The sequence below is a fragment of the Bos taurus genome, chromosome 7 (assembly GCF_002263795.3).
Source record: "Bos taurus isolate L1 Dominette 01449 registration number 42190680 breed Hereford chromosome 7, ARS-UCD2.0, whole genome shotgun sequence".
Lineage (NCBI taxonomy): Eukaryota > Metazoa > Chordata > Mammalia > Artiodactyla > Bovidae > Bos > Bos taurus.
Genome location: NC_037334.1, coordinates 7611885 through 7628973, shown reverse-complemented (window position 1 = coordinate 7628973; position 17089 = coordinate 7611885). Strand labels below are relative to the sequence as shown.

The window sequence follows — 17089 nt, the reverse complement described above, 5'->3', positions numbered from 1 at the left end:
CTCCTAACCATTTAGGGCTGAGTTATCTGTGTCCAGCATTCTATCTTCCTCATAAGTGAGTCTCTAGGCACCCAGGGTGGCCTCAGATGTACCTGGGCATCTCCAGAGGTATCAGAGGATGTTTGAGAGAAGAGGGATGGGAAATAAAGGGCTCCAGGAATTTTAGGACCTCTGGCTTCAGCTTTGGCCTCTGCAAACACACTTCTGGAGACCACCTTCAGGGTGGCCCCTGGAGCCATGAAGGCGAAAGGGGCTGTCATTCTTCTCAGCTCTGCCCTTCTCCTGCTTCTGTATCCCCCACTGTTGCATGTGTAAGGGAATGTGCTCAGTCGCTCAGTTGTGTCTGACTCTTTGCAACTCCATGGACTGTAGCCCGCCAGGGTCCTCTGTCTATGGGGTTTCCCAGGCAAGGATACTGGAGTGGGTTGCCATTTCCTCTTCCAGGGGATTGAACCCACATCTCCTGCATTGGCAGGTGGATTATTCACCACTGTGCCACCTGAGAAGCCTCTTGCAGGGGAATAACCATCCCCATAGAACAAAGAGGGAAAATCAGACTCTGGGGGGAGGGGAGCAGTGACACTTCCAAGGGATGGACACCAAGTTGTGGAAAAGAGGCCTGGACCAGGACTTGGGTGGGCTGGGTTTGAATCCAGGCTGGAGCATGTATGCTATGTGACCCAGTGATTTATTTAGCTTCGGGCTTCAGCTTCTGATCTATTAAATGGGGCAGCTGTGAAGACTCAGTAAGATAGTGTTGGGTAGGTGCTAAATAAGGCTTTCTTCTCTTCTGCCTTTAAAAATTTTTATTTTAATTGGAGGATAATTGCTGTACAATATTGTGTTGGTTTCTGCCATAAATCAACAAGACTCTGCCTTTTAAATCTTTTTTTTTCCTTTCTTTCCCACTCCCCCTCCCTATCACCTCAGAGCCTCTGTTTTCTGAATGTCATCCTGCATGATTGTGAGACCCCCTCTGCAAGTAGACCAGGCAGTAGAGCCCCCACCATAAGCTTAGCACTTGATGGGACTTTCCCAGAGGTCCAGCGGTTAAGACTCCACCCCCCAATGCAGGGGGCGTGGTTTCAATCCGTAGTCTGGGAACTAAGGTTCCGCATGCAGTGGAGAGCAGCCAAAAATAAACAAAGGAAAAATTAAGCTTAGCACTTTAGTCCGATGCTCAGGTCTCTTCCCTTCCTCTCCCTTCTGCCCTCTCAGGACTGGCAGGAAATCCTTTGCCTCACCCACAGGAGGAACCAGATGGGAGACTGCAGTTCAGGGAGGGTGGGGCTGTGAGTCAGGAGAAGCAGCCTGGAGTCGGGTCTCCTGGCCCCAGGAAGTCCAGGCCCCTCTGTACCTGCTTATCTCATATTAGACAGGCCTGGCCCCAAGTTTCAGATTCCAATGTCTAGGGACCACATCTGGGGGTGGGGGTGGAGAGGGGCTTGCTCTTCTGGGCTTAAACCCACACAGCTGATGAAAGCCATGGCTCCTCCTTGAACCTCTGTTTCTTTATCTTCCAAGAGATGTTTGTGATAGAGATAGAAGGTAGGTAAAAATGCTTTCTAGAATGACAAAGCAGGATATATAGCCATATAACTGTAGCTTTGTTTTTATATACTCATTTCTAAAATTGAGCTGTAATCACATACAGTATAATTACTTATTTTAAAGTGGAAGGTATTTAGTGCATCATAGTTGTGCAATCATTCACCCTCCCTAGTTTCAAAACCTTTTTAATCACCCCATAAAACACCCCATAGCTATGAAGTTGCCATCTCTCATTCCTTTCTCTTTTTGACACTGGTACATACTTTCTGTCCCCATGGACTTTCTTTTCTGGACATATCATAAGAAAGGAGTTATACAACATAGGGTCTTTTGCAACTGACTTCTTTTATGCTGAATAATGTTTTTGAGGTTCAGCCACACTGTAGCAATGACCAGGACTTCATTCCTTTTTTAAGGTTGAGTAATATTTCATTTATGGATATATGGATATACCACATTTGTTTATCCATTCATCTGCTGGTAAACATCTGGGTTGTTTCTGCCTTTCGACTGTTATGAATAAGAGTGCTAGGAACATGTGTGTACAAGTTTTGGACATATGTTTTCATTTCTCTTGGGCAGATACCTCGTTGTAGAATTGTGGGGTCATATGGGGCTTTCCAGGTGGCTCAGTGGAGAATCCACCTGCCAATGCAGGAGACACAGGAGACACGAGTTCAATCCCTGGGTCAGGAATGTCCCCTGGAGAAGGAAGTGGCAACCCACTCCAGTATTCTTGGCTGGAAATCCCAGGGACAGAGGAGCCTGGGGGGTTACAGACCACGAGGTCGCAAAGAGTCAGACACAAGGAAGCACACATGTACGCTGATGGGAATTTTATGTTTAACTTTTCAGGGAGCCGCCAAACTGTTTTCCATGGTTCCTATGCGTTCATGTTTCCCTATTAGGCTCCTCCTGTGAGCTGGGGACTGAGATTTTTCATCTCACAAATTCTTGATACCACTGAGCAATAATTATAATCACAGTAGTATCCCAGGTGGCTCAGTGGTAAAGAATCCACCTGCCAATGTAGGAGACACAGGAGACACGGGTTCAAACCCTGGATCAGGAAAATACCCTGAGGAAGGAAATGGCAATCCAAATAGAGAAAATAGAGCAGTCCCGCCTGCCTCATGGCAACCCTACAAAAACTCAATGAATTCGTTCTCCTGGCACTCAGTAGGTGCTCATTAAATATTTCTGCATATAAATGAATTAACCAACTGTCGGCTACTTTTCATGGAGAAGGAAATGGCAACCCACTCCAGTATTCTTGCCTGGGAAATCTCAGGGACAGAGGAGCCTGGCGGGCTATGTCCATGGAGTTGCAAAGAGTCGGACATAACTGAGCAACTGAGCACACACACACACAGCAAAAACAGCCATGCATGCTAAGTTGCTTCAGTCGTGTCCGACTCTTTAAGACCCCATAGACTTTAGGAAATGAGACAGGAGCACCAGTGTACAAAGTGAAGGAGGCTTGTGTTTTATCCTGGGGGTGTTAGGAAGCCATGGGAGGTGTTTGAGCAGGACAGCCATTATACAGGTTCATGTGTCAGAAAGAGCCCTAAAGGGCCTAGCCTGGAGTCCAGAGCCCAGAGAGGAGAGACGAGACTTCCACCTCCCCATCCAAAGCTGCCTCTTCCCAGAAGTCTGCCTTGACTTCTAGCAGCCCTTTCTTTGTGACTCCCTCTACTCCTGGCATACATTCTACCTGCTTGCATGGTGTGCCTCTGCTTCCCTTTTCTACCACACCCAGAGCTCCACCAGGCAGGGCGTGGAGCTGAGCCATCTCTGGGTCCTCAGCATCGCTCATCATGGGTTGGGCACAAAAGGGTGGTGGAAGAGGTTTGTTGAATGGGAGAATGAGTGGACAGGTGGTTGTGCATACAATTGGCCAATTCCTAGGGAGTGTGTGTGTAGGTGGCTGAGTAATATCTCAGGTAAAATTGACATCACTTGAGTTTCAGGTACTTCCTTCCTGCACCCTGCCCATTCTGTCCCAATTCTATTTAGCACATAGAAAGGGAATTCACTCACTCCATCCACCCATCCATCCACCCATCCATCTAATGATCCATCCATCTATCCACCCACCCATCCATCCACCCACCCATCCATCCACCCATCCATCCAATGATCCATCCATTCATCCATCCAACCATTGATAGTTTTCATTCATTCATCCTTTGATTGGCTAATTCATTCACACAATAAAAATTTATTTAGCACCAATATATTAGTGATCAACTAGGTCCCTCCCCTCAAGGAATTTGTAACTGATAGTGACTGATGGGAGAGGGAATGGCATGCAAGTGGAGACTGGAAGAATGAGGAAAGAGTTTTTGAGACAGAGAGGGTGCCTGGTGGAAAGACTCAGAACCGAGAGAGAACACAGCTTTTCAAGAAGCTGAGAAAAGTTCTGTGATGTTAGCAAGTTGAATGTATGTGGGGCAAGGGATGGTTGAGGTGGAGGGCAGAGGTATTTTGAGAGTGGTGTGGACTGGGATAGGTCACTCAGAGTGTTGAAAATGGGCTGAGCAGCTGTGTTTGAGACTGATGAGTGTGTGGGCAGGAAGGGACATGGTCAGATCTAGAGTCAGATAAGATCTCCCTGGATCTAGGGTGCAGAGCAGACTGGAAAGGGAGAGGCTGGAGACTGTGAGCACAGGAGGTATAATTCAGATGGCCTGAGTTGGCAGAAAAGAAGGGGTGAATTAGGGGAAGAATCAGGTGAAGAAAACCATTCTGGAGAGAGTGCATAGTCTGGGCAAAAGTTTGGAAGTGAGGGTCAGCATGTGGGGTTATTTGGCATTTGCTGAAGGATGAAAGGGAGAGGAATATGGCAGCCAGATGGGGCTGGGCTTTCAGTGCTAGCCTGAGCTTGAAATGTTTTACAAGGGCAATAGGGAGCCATGGGAGGTGTTTGAGCAGGGGAGGCTCATGTTCAGATCAGGTGTTATAAGAATCTCCCTGGGGCAGGTGTGGAGGATTGCACTGGAGGGGTGAGGTGGGAGGTGAGAGCCCAGAGTGGAGGCCCAAGGAGGTCATAAGCAGAGGTCAAGTGTCAGAACCTTGTTTTGAGGCATCGTCACCTCTTCTCTCCCCACAGCTGCCGTTGCCCCCAAGGATGACCTTTTCTATGGCTTCCTGAAACCTTGGCTGGGTGAGCTCGGGACTGGGTAGGCTGGAGCTGGGGCTTCAGGGAAGAGGGGGTGGGGCATGAGGTTTCCTGGAAAGGTCCTTAACCTCGATCTCCTGGGTGTAGGAGATGGGCTGCTGCTCAGCAGAGGTGACAAGTGGAGCCGGCACCGCCGCCTGCTGACGCCTGCCTTCCATTTCGACATCCTGAAGCCCTACATGAAGATCTTCAACCAGTGCGCTGATACCATGCATGTGAGTCCCAAGGTTTCTTGGGGAGAGGATATCTGGAAGTGGGGCTGGTCCAGACTCCAGTTTGTGGGCAAGTCATGCGACATCAGGAAGCCTATGTCAGGAAGCCTTACTTCCTTTTTTTTTTTTTTTTAAACAAACTATTTACTAATTTTTGGCTGTACTGGGTCTTCATTGCTGCGTGGGCTTTTCTCTGTTTGTGGAGAGCAGGGGCTGTTCTCTAGTTGCAGTGCGTGGGCTCCTCATCGCGGGGGCTTCTCTTGTTTCCGAGGGCAGGCTCTGTGGGCTTTGGTAATCATGGCTCGTGGGTTCAGAAGTTGCATGTCCGACCTTTAGAGCCCAGGCTCAATAGTTGTGGTGCACAGACTTACTTTCTCTGAGGCATGTGGGATCTTCCTGGGCCAGAGATTGAACCCGTATCTCTTGCGTCGGCAGGCGGATTCTTTACCACTGAACCACCAGGGAAGCCCTCACTTCCTTTACTTATGAAGTGGGCTTGTAGTGAGCTTGCAACGGAGTTATTATCAGCCTGGCTGAAAGTCTGTGGTCTCCATGCCCATTTGTCATGTGTCTTTGTCTTCCAGGCTAAATGGCGGGGCCTGGCAGAGGGCTCAGAGGTCTCCCTTGATATGTTTGAGCATGTCAGCCTCATGACCCTGGACTGTCTTCAGAAATGTGTCTTCAGCTACAACAGCAACTGTCAGGAGTGAGTATGGCCTCCCTAGGGAACACAGAGCCAGCTGCTGCAGGGGCAGGGTGACGAGAGGAGAAAGAAATCTCTTAGCTGTTAGGCACTCCTGGGCTGTTGGTGCTCTGCCACTGACAGGCTGTGTGGTTCTGGGAAACTGACATCACGTCTCTGAGCCTGCTTCCTTATCCCCAAAACGCACATCTCCATCTGGTCCTCATAGTCATCGTAGGGGAATTAAATGAGATAATATGAGTCAATGGATTGGCACACAGTAGATGCTCAGTGAGTGCTAAGTTTAATTCATTCTTCCATGAAAAGTATGTGGTCTTTGGAAAGAGTCCCTCCCCACACTTTCTGAGCCTCAGTTTTTTGTTTGTAAAATAAGAGTGTCAGTGCCTGGCCTGAGAGATGCTTGAAGGTTAAAATGATGTAGCACTGCCCTGGCACACAGTAGGTGATGAGTGGATGTTTGTTGAGTGAATAAATAAAATATCTATTGCCCTGGTTCATTGATTCATTCATCAAATCTCTGTTGTGCAACTACCGCGTGCCTGGCACTATGCTAGCTATGGGGGATATGGTGGTGAGCACTCAGTCCCAGTTCCTTGGGGCTTCTAGTCTAAGTGGGGATATAAGGAATAAGGGACATAATGACTGTCAAGTTTATAGCACATAGTAGGTCCTCAGCAACGAGCTGCTGACTCTGTTACTCTGGGCGTTGTGGTGGTATTGTTTCAGTTAGGTAAGGTGGAGATGGCCTTCATAATTCATTAGTTGATCCAAAAAATATATTTTGAGTGCCTGCTATGTCCCAGCTCTAGAGTAGAAAACGGTGGTCAACAACACAGACAAGGAACTTACATTTTAGTGGGAAGAGGGGCAGTAACCACGAGCAAATAAGCAAGAAAACAGCAGCTGGTGAGAAAGGCATGAAGACAACGAGCACACTTAAGGACAGCTCTTGGCAGCTCTGCCCCTTGCGATTTCGTTTTTCTTTTTTTCAAAATAACAGCTCTACCGAGATGTAGTTGATAAACCATACAATTCACCCGTTTAAATTATACAACCAATGGCTTTTAGTCTGTTCACAAAATTGTGCACCCATCACCATAAATTGATTTTAGAATATTTTCACTGAGAAGAAACCCTGTATCATTGTATTATTCTTTCATCCCCCACTTCCCACTTGCCCTCCAGATCTAGGCAATAACTGATCTTCCTTATGTCTCTGTAGATTTGTCTTTTACGGAAATTTCATGTAGATTTCCATAAAATTCACATAGACACAGAATTTCATGTCTGGTTTCTTTCAGTCAATACATTGTTTCCAGATTCACCCATGTTGTAGATGAATTACCAATAATTAATTTTAAAACTTGTTGAATAACATTCCACTTACCATATAATGTGGTTCAGCAGTAAAGAATCCATCTTCAGTGCAGGAAATACAGGAGATGTGGGTTCAATTTCTGGGTCAGGAAGATCCTCTGGAGAAGGAAATGTCAACCCACTCTAACATTCTTGCCTGGGAAATCCCATGGACAGAGAAGCCTGGCGGAGTGTAGTCCATGGGGTCGCAAAGAGTCAGACACGACTGAGAAGTTAAATGGCAGTACCATATAATATCATGTTTTGCTTATCCAAGCATCTGTTGAAAGACATTAAGGTCTTTCAACATAAAATGTCTTTCAAAGACATAAAATATTTCAATTTTTGGGCTATTATGAACAATGCTGCTATAAATATTTTTGTACAAGTTTCTGTGTGAACATTTTAAATTCTGTTGGGTACATACCTAATCATAGAATTACTGGTCTTTATGATAATTCTTTGTTTAATCTTTTTTGGAACTGCCTAACTTTTTCCAAAAATTGGTTGCAGCATTGTACATTCCTACCAGCAGTATGTGAGACTCCAATCTCTCTACACCCTCAGCAACACTTGTTATTATCTATCTTTTTGATTATTGCCATCTTAGTTGAGGTTAAGTGGTATTTCATTGTAGTTTTTGTTTGCATTTCCCTAATAGATAATGGTTAATTTCCCTAATGGTTAGATAGCGTCACCAACTCAATGGACATGAATTTGAGCAAACTCCAGGAGACAGGGAAGCCTGGCGTGCTGCAGTCCATAGGGTCACAAAGAGTCAGACACAACTTATCAACTGAAAGCAACAATAATGGCTAATACTGTGAAGCATCTTTTCAGGTGCTTATGGGCCAGGTGTATGTCTTCTTTGGAGAAATGTCTTTGCATATTCCTTGCCCATTTTAAAGTTGGGTTATTTGTCTTTCTTATTACTGAGTTTTTATCTGTCTGTTTGGCTGTGGCAGGTCTTAGTTGCAGCACACAGGACCTTTGGTCTTCATTGTGGCATGCAGAACCTTTTAGTCGTCACGTGTGAGCTCTTAGTCATGTGGGGTCTAGGTCCCCAACCAGAAATCAAACCTGAGCCTCCTGCAGTGGGAGGGCAGAGTCTTAGCCATGGGACCCCAGGGAAGTCCTTATTATTGACTTATTTTAAGAGTGCTTTGCATATTTTAGATACAAGCTCCTCATCAGATACACGATTTGCAAATATTTTCTCCCACACTGTGGATTGTAGTCATTTAATTTTAGTGATGCTTCATTTATATGGAAGTCCTCATCTCTCTTTGGGCCTGTTTTAAAATGTACCTAGAATTTAGTTTTATTCAGGTTATGGTGAGGACTACAGATGAGGAAGCAGTTGCGATAGTTTGTTACTTACCATTTCCAAGATGAGGCGAGGGCGGGGGGGGTGGGGCGCAGTATGCCACAAGACACAAGGCTGCCTGGAGAAGCACCAGGACGGGGCATGGCAGGAACATTTTCAGGGGGTCTTCTATGGGAAGGAATGGGAAAGGCAGGGTATGCAGCCTTAGGACAGGGTAGTTTTTTTTTTTAAGTTTTTAAAAAAAGTTTGTTTATAGGTGAGATGAGTCTTTGATGTGGGCTCTTGGTTACTGCGTGTGGGCTTTCTCTAGCTGCCGTGAGCAGAAGCCACTCTCTAGCTGCTGCGGTGTGTGGGCTTCTCATTGAGGTGGGTTTTCTTGTGACAGTGTGTTTTCTTGTTGCAGCTCACAGGCTCTAGACAGCAGGCTTCAGTAGTTGTGGCACATGCCCATAGTTGTCCTGAGGCATGTAGGATCTTAGTTCCTGGACCGGGGATCCAACCTGTGTCCCCTGCATCGGCAGGCAAATTCTTAACCACTGAACAACCAGGGAACTCCTAGGGTTGGCTACTTTGTATGATTTCAGCTGGCTCTGGGGCAGAGAGGTGCCCCAAGTTATCCAGTGCTTGGCCCTGGGATAATTAAGGTAGGGGTATAGTGATTCAGCCCAGTAATGTTTGGAGTATGGACTCTGGATTGGTTAGTTTGCAAAAGAAAGGCATGCTCCTGGGTGAGTCATTTGCTGCCTCTAAGAAACAGCTAGTCCTGGGAGGGGTGGTGTCTGTCCAGTCAGTGAGGCTCCAGATGGACAAACATCTAGAATACAAGGAAATGGACTTCTGGTGGTCCAGAGGTTAAGAGTCCACCTGCCAATGCAGGGGTTCAATCTCTGGTCTGGAAATTAAGACCCCACAGGCCTTGGAGCAACAAGGCCTCTGTGCTACAACTACTGAGCCGGTGGGCCTAGAGCCTGTTCTCTGCAACAAGAGAAGCCACTACAGTGAGAAGCCCATGCACTTCAATGAAGAGTAGCTCCCTGCTTGTCACAATTAGAGAAAGTCTGCATGCAGCACTTAAGACCTAGTGCAGCCAAAACAAACAAACAAACAAGGAAATAAGAAAGTAGAGTTAATTCAGGGCTGCTCTTTGTGGTAAAGAACCCGCCTGCCCATGCAGGAGACATGGGTTCGATCCCTGAGTTGGGAAGATCCCCCAGAGAAGGAAATGGCAACCCACTCCAGTATTCTTGCCTGGAGAATCCCATGGACAGATGAGCCCACGGGGTCACAAAAAGTTGGACACAACTTAGCAATTAAACAACAACAACAACTCTGTCACCTGCCCATTGAGAGAGGAAGCTTGTCTTAGGGCCTATGCTCATGTCCTTTTTTCTCCCTGGCAGGAAGATGAGCGATTACATCTCAGCCATCATTGAACTGAGTGCCCTGGTGGTCCGGCGCCAGTATCGCCTGCATCACTACCTCGATTTCATCTACTACCGCACAGCTGATGGACGGCGCTTCCGGCAGGCCTGTGACACCGTGCATGGTTTCACCACAGAGGTCATTCAGGAGCGGCGGCGGGCGCTACGCCAACAGGGGGCTGAGGCCTGGTTTAAGGCCAAGCAGGGCAAGACCTTGGACTTCATTGATGTGCTGCTCCTGGCCAAGGTGAGACGGGACCCTGGAGGGTGGAGTCCTGCCTGGGACAGCTTCCTCATGAGCTGGCACAACTGTGGAAAATCCAAACTCAGGTGGATCTCAGGTGGCATTAGTGGTAAACCACCTGCCTGCAGTGCACGAAATGCAAGCGACATGGGATCGATTCCTGAGTCAGGAAGATCCCCTGGAGAAGGAAATGGCAGCTCACTCCAGTATTCTTGCCTGGGACATCCCATGGACGGAGGAGCCTGGCAGGCTATAGTCCATGGGGTCGCAAAGAGTCAGGCGTGACTGAGTGCACACATATAGAATGTGGATCTAGAAGGCAAGCAGATGTAGAACATGTGAGACTATTCATTTGCTAGATCTGCAGTGGGGTTTCCCAGGTGGTGTGGATGTAAAGAATCCACCTGCCAGTGCAGGAGATGCGAGAGATGCAGGTTTGATCCCTGGATTGGGACGATCCCCTGGAGAAGGGAATAGCTCCTCTCTCCAGTATTCCTGCCTGGAAAATTCCATGGACAGAGGAGGCCGGTGGGCTACAGTCCATAGGGCTGCAAAGAGTTGGACATGACTGAGCAACTGAGCACAGATTTGCCATAAAAAAAGCTGCATGACACTGGGTGGTTTGTTTATTTACTTATAGTATTAAAAATTTTATTTTATTAATTTGTTTGGCCGATCTTTGTTGATGTGTGTGGGCTTTCTCTAGTTGTGGCGAGTAGGGGCTACTCTTCATTGCCATGCACAGGCTTCTCCTTGCAGTGGCTTCTCTTGCTGCAGAGCACGGGCTCTAAGGGGAGGGCTTCAGTAGTTGTAGCACGTGGGCTCAGTAGTTTTGGCGCACGGGCTTAGTTGATCCACAGCATGTGGGGTCTTCCAGGAACAGGGATTGAATTGCCCCCTGAACTGGCAGGTAGATTCGTATCCAATGAACCCCCAGGGAAGTCCCAGCACTGGGAGGTTCAAGGGCAGAAATCAGTCTTCTCAGTCTGGAGGTTAGAACTCTGAGATCACAGTGATGGCAGCACTGGTTTCTCCCGAGGCCGCTCTCCTTGGCTTGCAGCTGGCTGTCCTCACCTGTGTCTTCACATGGCCTCTCCTCTGTCCATGTCTGTCCTCTTCTCCTCTTCTCGTAAGGACACTGGTCACACTGGATTAAGGCCCACACTAATGACCTCACTGTAATTTAATTACCTCTGCAAAAGCCTTATCTCCAGATAAGGTCACATTTTGGGGTTAGGATTTTAACTCATGGGTTCTGGAGTGGGGGAGGGGAGGGACACATTTCAGCCCACGGCACTAACAAAGATGAAACACAAGATCTTGAAGAAATATGACACTTGCAGAGATAGGTGGTCACCTGTTTGTAATGCTTCTGTGGAGTTTCTGAGCAGCACCTGGGTTTTGGATTCAGACGGTCCTGGATGCTAGTTCTAGCTCTACCACTTCATGCATATTTGACCTTAGTCTTCCCTCTGACCCTCAGTTTCCTCATTTATAACATGACGATCATAAGATCTGATCATGAGATTTTGTCAGGCCTCCGGCAAGATGCTTGGTGATACGAACTGCCGAAGAAATGTGAACTCCCTTCTTCCTCTCACCTTTGGCTCTCTTTCCCTCTTTCTTGGACAAGTTGCATACCTCTGTCTGCTTGGGCTTCCATGGTAGTCAGATGGTAAAGAATCTGCCTGCAATGCAGAAGACGTGGGTTTGATCCCTGGGTCAGGAAGATACCCTGGAGAAGGGAATGGCAACCCACTCCAGTATTTTTGCTTGGAGAATTCCATGGACAGAGGACCCTGGCAGACTGCAGTCCATGGGGTGGCAAAGAGTCAAGACATGACTGAGTGACTAACACACACACACACCTGCCTGGAATCCTTTCCCCTGCAGCTTGGCTTAAGAGAAAGAGGTGGGTGTCTTTAATAAATATATATTCATTTATTTGGCTGCTCTGGGTCTTAGGTGCAGCATGTGAGATCTTTTTAAAATTTTTATTTATTTGTTTTTGGCTGTGCTAGGTCTTTGTTGCTGCTCAGGCTTTCTCGAGTAGCAGTAACTGGGGGTTACTCTTCGTTTGGTGTATGGGCTTCTCATTGCGGTGGCATCTCTTATTGCAGAGCATGGGCTCTAGGTGTGTGGGCTCAGTAGCTGTGGTACATGGGCTGAGTTGCTCCCCAGCATGTGAGATCTTCCGGGACCAGGGATTGAACCCCTTGACACCTGCATTGGAAGGCAAATTGTTAATCACTGGGCCACAGGGACGTCTCCAAAGGGGGTGTCCTAGGAAGAACTCCTAGGTTGTGGCGGGTGAGACAAAATGAGCTGAGCAGTCTATTGCCCATTCTAGGATGAAGATGGAAAGGAACTCTCAGACGAGGACATCCGAGCTGAGGCAGACACATTCATGTTTGAGGGTGAGGATGTGGGGTGAGGCTAAGGAAGGATGGGAAAGGGACCCATTGTCTGAGGACAGCATCTCTGCTACCTTCAGGCAGCCTCTATCTGGGCTCCTTATCTGCCTGCAGGTCATGACACAACTTCCAGTGGGCTGTCATGGGTACTGTTCAACTTGGCCAAGTATCCAGAGTACCAGGAGAAGTGCCGAGAAGAGATCCAGGAAGTCATGAAAGGCCGGGAGCTGGAGGAACTGGAGTGGTCAGTCTTGGGTCCTGGGGATATTGGGGGCAGGTTGAGTTTAGAGCCTTGAGTATTAATCTCTCTACCACTTACTGTCTAACTAACCTTAGACAAGTCACTTAAACTCCTTGAATTTAAGTTTCTTCAACTGTAAAATGGGATGACAGTAATGCATAGGCATTCTTCATAGTGCAGGAATTCTTAGTTGGGAATGTCTTAGTCAGAAAAGGTTGCAATAATGCTGTGTAACAAACAGTTCCTAAGCTCAGTGGTTTGCAGCAAGCATTTATTTATTGCTCTTGTCTGCACATACTTTTTGCTCTCATCTGCATATTTCTCTTCTTGCTGCTGAGCTTCACTGAGTTGAATAGGTTTGTTTCCAAGCTGAGGTTTGAATTCAGATCTGTCCTACATGTCTCCTCATTCTCCTTGGACCAGCAGCCATACTGGGCATGGTCCTCTCAAGGCAGACTCCAGAAGCACAAAGAATCACACAATTAAAAACCTCTGCTTGCACTGTAACATTCTATTAGCTAAAGCATTTCACCGGGCTGATCCCAACATGAGTCGGGTGGGACATAGACTCCATCCATCTGAGCTGAAGGTACTCAGAATCACATGGCAAAGGGCATGGTGCCTAATTCCAGTGTAGTGGGGAAGTGTAAGAATCAGGAATAATAATCTAGTTTACTTCAGATGTGTGCTGTGTAGAGCTGATTCTGGATGATGCAAAGAAAACACAGCATTATGCAGCATCAAACAACTAGAAAGTCCCTTTTGGTTCATTATCAGTCATTTGGATTATGAACTCAGGGAGACACTTTCAGCTGATGCCATCTTACACTGATGCCATCTTACATTTATGCCATTTTACACCTTGCTAATCTGCCTTGTTGAGGAAGGGAGAAGATGCCTCAGACTCTGAGAATTGGCAGGAGGTGGTGTCTAGCCAGAACTCAACACCTGTCTTCTCTTTTCCCAGTGGTGTTTATATTTATGGATCTCTTTATACCAGGCATGCCATTTGCCCTTTGTGGTAGCAGCATAAAATTTCTTTGAAAGACAGCCTGTTAGTGTAAAGAAAACAATCTAGATCATGAACAATTATAATTAATCTAATGTTGGGCACTGAAGTCCAAAGGAAAAAAAATTAATACAGTATAAGGAGATAATGTGTGGGTTTATAAATACTGAAGTTGAACCATTCAGGCTGGTAAATCGGTGCTACTCCAGGTTGCTCTGTTTGTCCTGGCACATCCCCAGGGGTGCCCCCTGACCTCCACACAGTTCATCAGTTAGAGAATTAATGCTGGGCTCAAAGACATCCAGCTAGCGCTGCTCTGATTGGTCAGGGGGCAGATATTTTTTCTGTTGAGGATTAGAGGTGTGTGCAGGGCATAACTGCAAATGCCTGAAGTTGGGGGAAGTCTGAAATCCTGGACTGGTTTCCTGTGGTTGCTCCTAATAGCCTATGCATATGTGTGTGTGTGTCTCTAGGGGAGGGGTGGCGTCACGGCCTGGCCTCTAGTCACCCACTGTTCCACATTCCCCAGGGACGACCTGACCCAACTGCCCTTCACCACCATGTGCATCAAGGAGAGCCTCCGCCAGTTCCCACCTGTGACCCTGGTCTCCCGCCGCTGCACGGAGGACATCAAGCTCCCAGACGGACGCATCATCCCCAAAGGTGCCCCCTTTGTGCTCCCTGTTGCCCGCTTGCTCTGTTGCCTATGGGGGTCTGGCCATGCCTGCCCCAGGTGCGTTATCCTTGTAGGCAATTTATAGCCTGTTGCTTCTGGGGGTGGTGAGGAGATCCTGTTGTGTGTTTGTATCGGGGAGATAGAGGTGGGTGGATCCAAGCAGAAAGAAAGGAGTAGGTATGATGGGGTGGGCTCTGTGAGAGTGCAGGTAGAGAAGGATTGGCTTCATTCTGTTGCCAGATATCCCCTGGAGGCCAGGTCCTATCCTGGGTGAGGCTGGGCATCTAGTGAAGCCTCATCCCCAGCTCCAAGCCTTGAGTACCAGCCAGTCTGGGGAAGATTCAGCAGGACATGGATGTTCCCAGTCACATGGGGTGAGGGATGGGCTACAGGGAGGGACAGGGACTGGAGCAGCCCCAGATAAGGAGTGATGACTGTATCTGGCATGGAATGCAGGGAGGGCTGCCTGGAAGAGGGAACATGAGAGGTGAGCCTTGGGAAATGAAAGAGAGAACATGCTTATGGAGCAGAGCCTCAGGGTACAGATAGTGAAAGAAGTGGAATGTACGGTTGAGGCACTTGAACTTAATCCTCGGGGTGGTAGGGAGCCATGCGAGGTATTTGAGCTGTGGAGGAGCAATGTCAGATGTGTGAGTAAGATCCCTGTGTGGCCAGGATGACAGCTTGGAAGAAGGCTATGGGGACCTCTAATGGAGAAGCAAGGCAGTAGATGGTGAAGCAGAAGATTTTAAGGAAGGATGGGCAGGAAACGGTGGCAGATGGCTTGTGGGAATTGTGTGGCTCTGGAGAGAGCTGGGGGAGGGGTAGGTCTCCAGAGGAGGTCCTGGTTTCCCTCATTTCTACTGACCCCACTGACCCTCCCCCTCCCCACAGGAATCATCTGCCTGGTTAGCATCTATGGGACCCACTATAACCCTGCAGTGTGGCCTGACTCCAAGGTGAGCTCCTGCCCCAACCCTCCCTTCTCTCGGCTTCTTCCTCCTAAGACCTTGGTCAGCAAGGCCACCCCTCTCCTCCTCCCCAGGGAGCCAGATGGTAGGGCTGAATGCAGGGCTTGAGGACTTCTTCTCACCGTCACCCCCATTCATTCACCCATTCACTGTTAATTCACTATATCTACAAATCTTTTTTTTTTTTTTTTAACTTTTTGACTGCACTGTGTGGCATGTGGGCTCTTAGTTTCCTGATCAGGGATTGAACCCATGCTCCCTGCAGTGGAATTGCAGGGTCCTAACCACTGGACTGCCAGGGTTCAGTTCAGTTCAGTCACTCAGTTGTGTCTGACTCTTTGTGACCCCATGGGCTGCAGCACACCAGGCTTCCCTGTCCATCACCAACTCCTGGAGCTTACTCAAACTCATGTCTATCCAGTCGGTGATGCCATCCAACCGTCTCATCCTCTGTCGTCCCCTTCTCCTCCTGCCTTCAATCTATCTCAGCATCGGAGTCTTTTCTTGCTCCTCCACAGCTCTTTGCATCAGGTGGCCAAAGTATTGGAGCTTCAGCATCAGTCCTTCCAATGAATATTCAGGATTGATTTCCTTTAGGATTGATTGGTTGGATCTCCTTGCAGTCCAAGGGACTCTCAAGAGTTTTCTCCAACACCACAGTTCAAAAGCATCAATTCTTCAGTGCTTAGCTTTCTTTATGGTCCAAGTCTCACTCATCCATACATGACTACTGGAAAAACCATAGCTTTGACTAGATGGGCCTTTGTTGGTGAAGTAATATCTCTGCTTTTTAATAGTCTAGGTTGGTCATAGCTTTTCTTCCAAGCAGCAAGCACCTTTTAATCTCAAGGCTGCAGTCACCATCTGCAGTAATTTTGGAGTCCAAGACTGCCAGGGAAACCCCAACACATCTTTCTTGAGCAACTACTGTGTATGGGACACTGAGGGCCCTCTGGGGCACTCTGTCTTTGCTCTCACAGAGCAGACAGTGAAGTGAGGAGGAAGAAAATAAGCAAATAAATAAGATCATTTTGAACTGTGATAAGTACACAAAGGAAACAAAAGCTGGCCTGGGTTGGGGGAGAGCAGTTTAGCTCACACAGTGAGGAAGGTCCTTACTAGAGAAGAGAGGGGTGAGCTAAAACTGAAAATGTTCACACTTTAAAAGTGTGAGGAGCAGGGAAAACTGTGTCCCATGTGGAGGCAACTGCCAGTGCAAAGGTCCTGTGGTAGAATGGAAAAGAGGCAGGTGTGGCTGGACCTCTTGGCCCAGCTGGTCTGGCCCCCAGAGGCTGAGGGAGGGAACCACGCTGGGACGGCCAGAATCAGGCCCCCTTAAACTCACCCACAATCTACTTCTGCCTAGGTGTACAACCCCTATCGCTTTGATCCGGACAACCCACAGCAGCGCTCCCCATTGGCTTACGTGCCCTTTTCTGCAGGACCCAGGTAACTTTTATTTCCCCCAATCCAAGTGAAGTGTAGGAGGAACATCAAGGCCAGTGGAAGGTCAGGGATGTGCCTGTTAGGAGCAGAAACCACTGGGGGTGTCCTGTCCACCAACCTGGTACCCTGTTCGTGCCCTCACTACATCAGGAAGCCCCCAAATCAGACCCTACGATATCATCCAGGGTATCAGATATCTACTCTATGCCAAGCTCTGAGTTCTGGGCTCATGTGCTCTTAATGGCTCTATGATGCCTTTGTCCGGGAGTTGAGGCTCCCAGTGTGTGTTAGCCGTTCAGTCATGTCCAACTCTCTGCGACCCCATGCACTGTAGCGC

General features: G+C 47.9%; 1 protein-coding gene across 3 annotated transcripts in view; it reads left to right on the top strand.

The window, feature by feature from the left end:
- CYP4F22 (cytochrome P450 family 4 subfamily F member 22) overlaps positions 1-17089 on the top strand; it is a 35678-nt gene that overhangs the window by 17371 nt on the left and 1218 nt on the right. For all 3 annotated transcript variants that reach the window (XM_002688557.5, XM_059888515.1, XM_024994824.2), the window contains 9 exons: positions 4664-4717; positions 4820-4947; positions 5529-5650; positions 9731-9998; positions 12346-12412; positions 12524-12653; positions 14189-14322; positions 15230-15294; positions 16673-16755. In XM_002688557.5, coding sequence (XP_002688603.1) covers positions 4664-4717; positions 4820-4947; positions 5529-5650; positions 9731-9998; positions 12346-12412; positions 12524-12653; positions 14189-14322; positions 15230-15294; positions 16673-16755 — 1051 coding nt within the window. The remainder of the gene's footprint in view (positions 1-4663; positions 4718-4819; positions 4948-5528; positions 5651-9730; positions 9999-12345; positions 12413-12523; positions 12654-14188; positions 14323-15229; positions 15295-16672; positions 16756-17089) is intronic.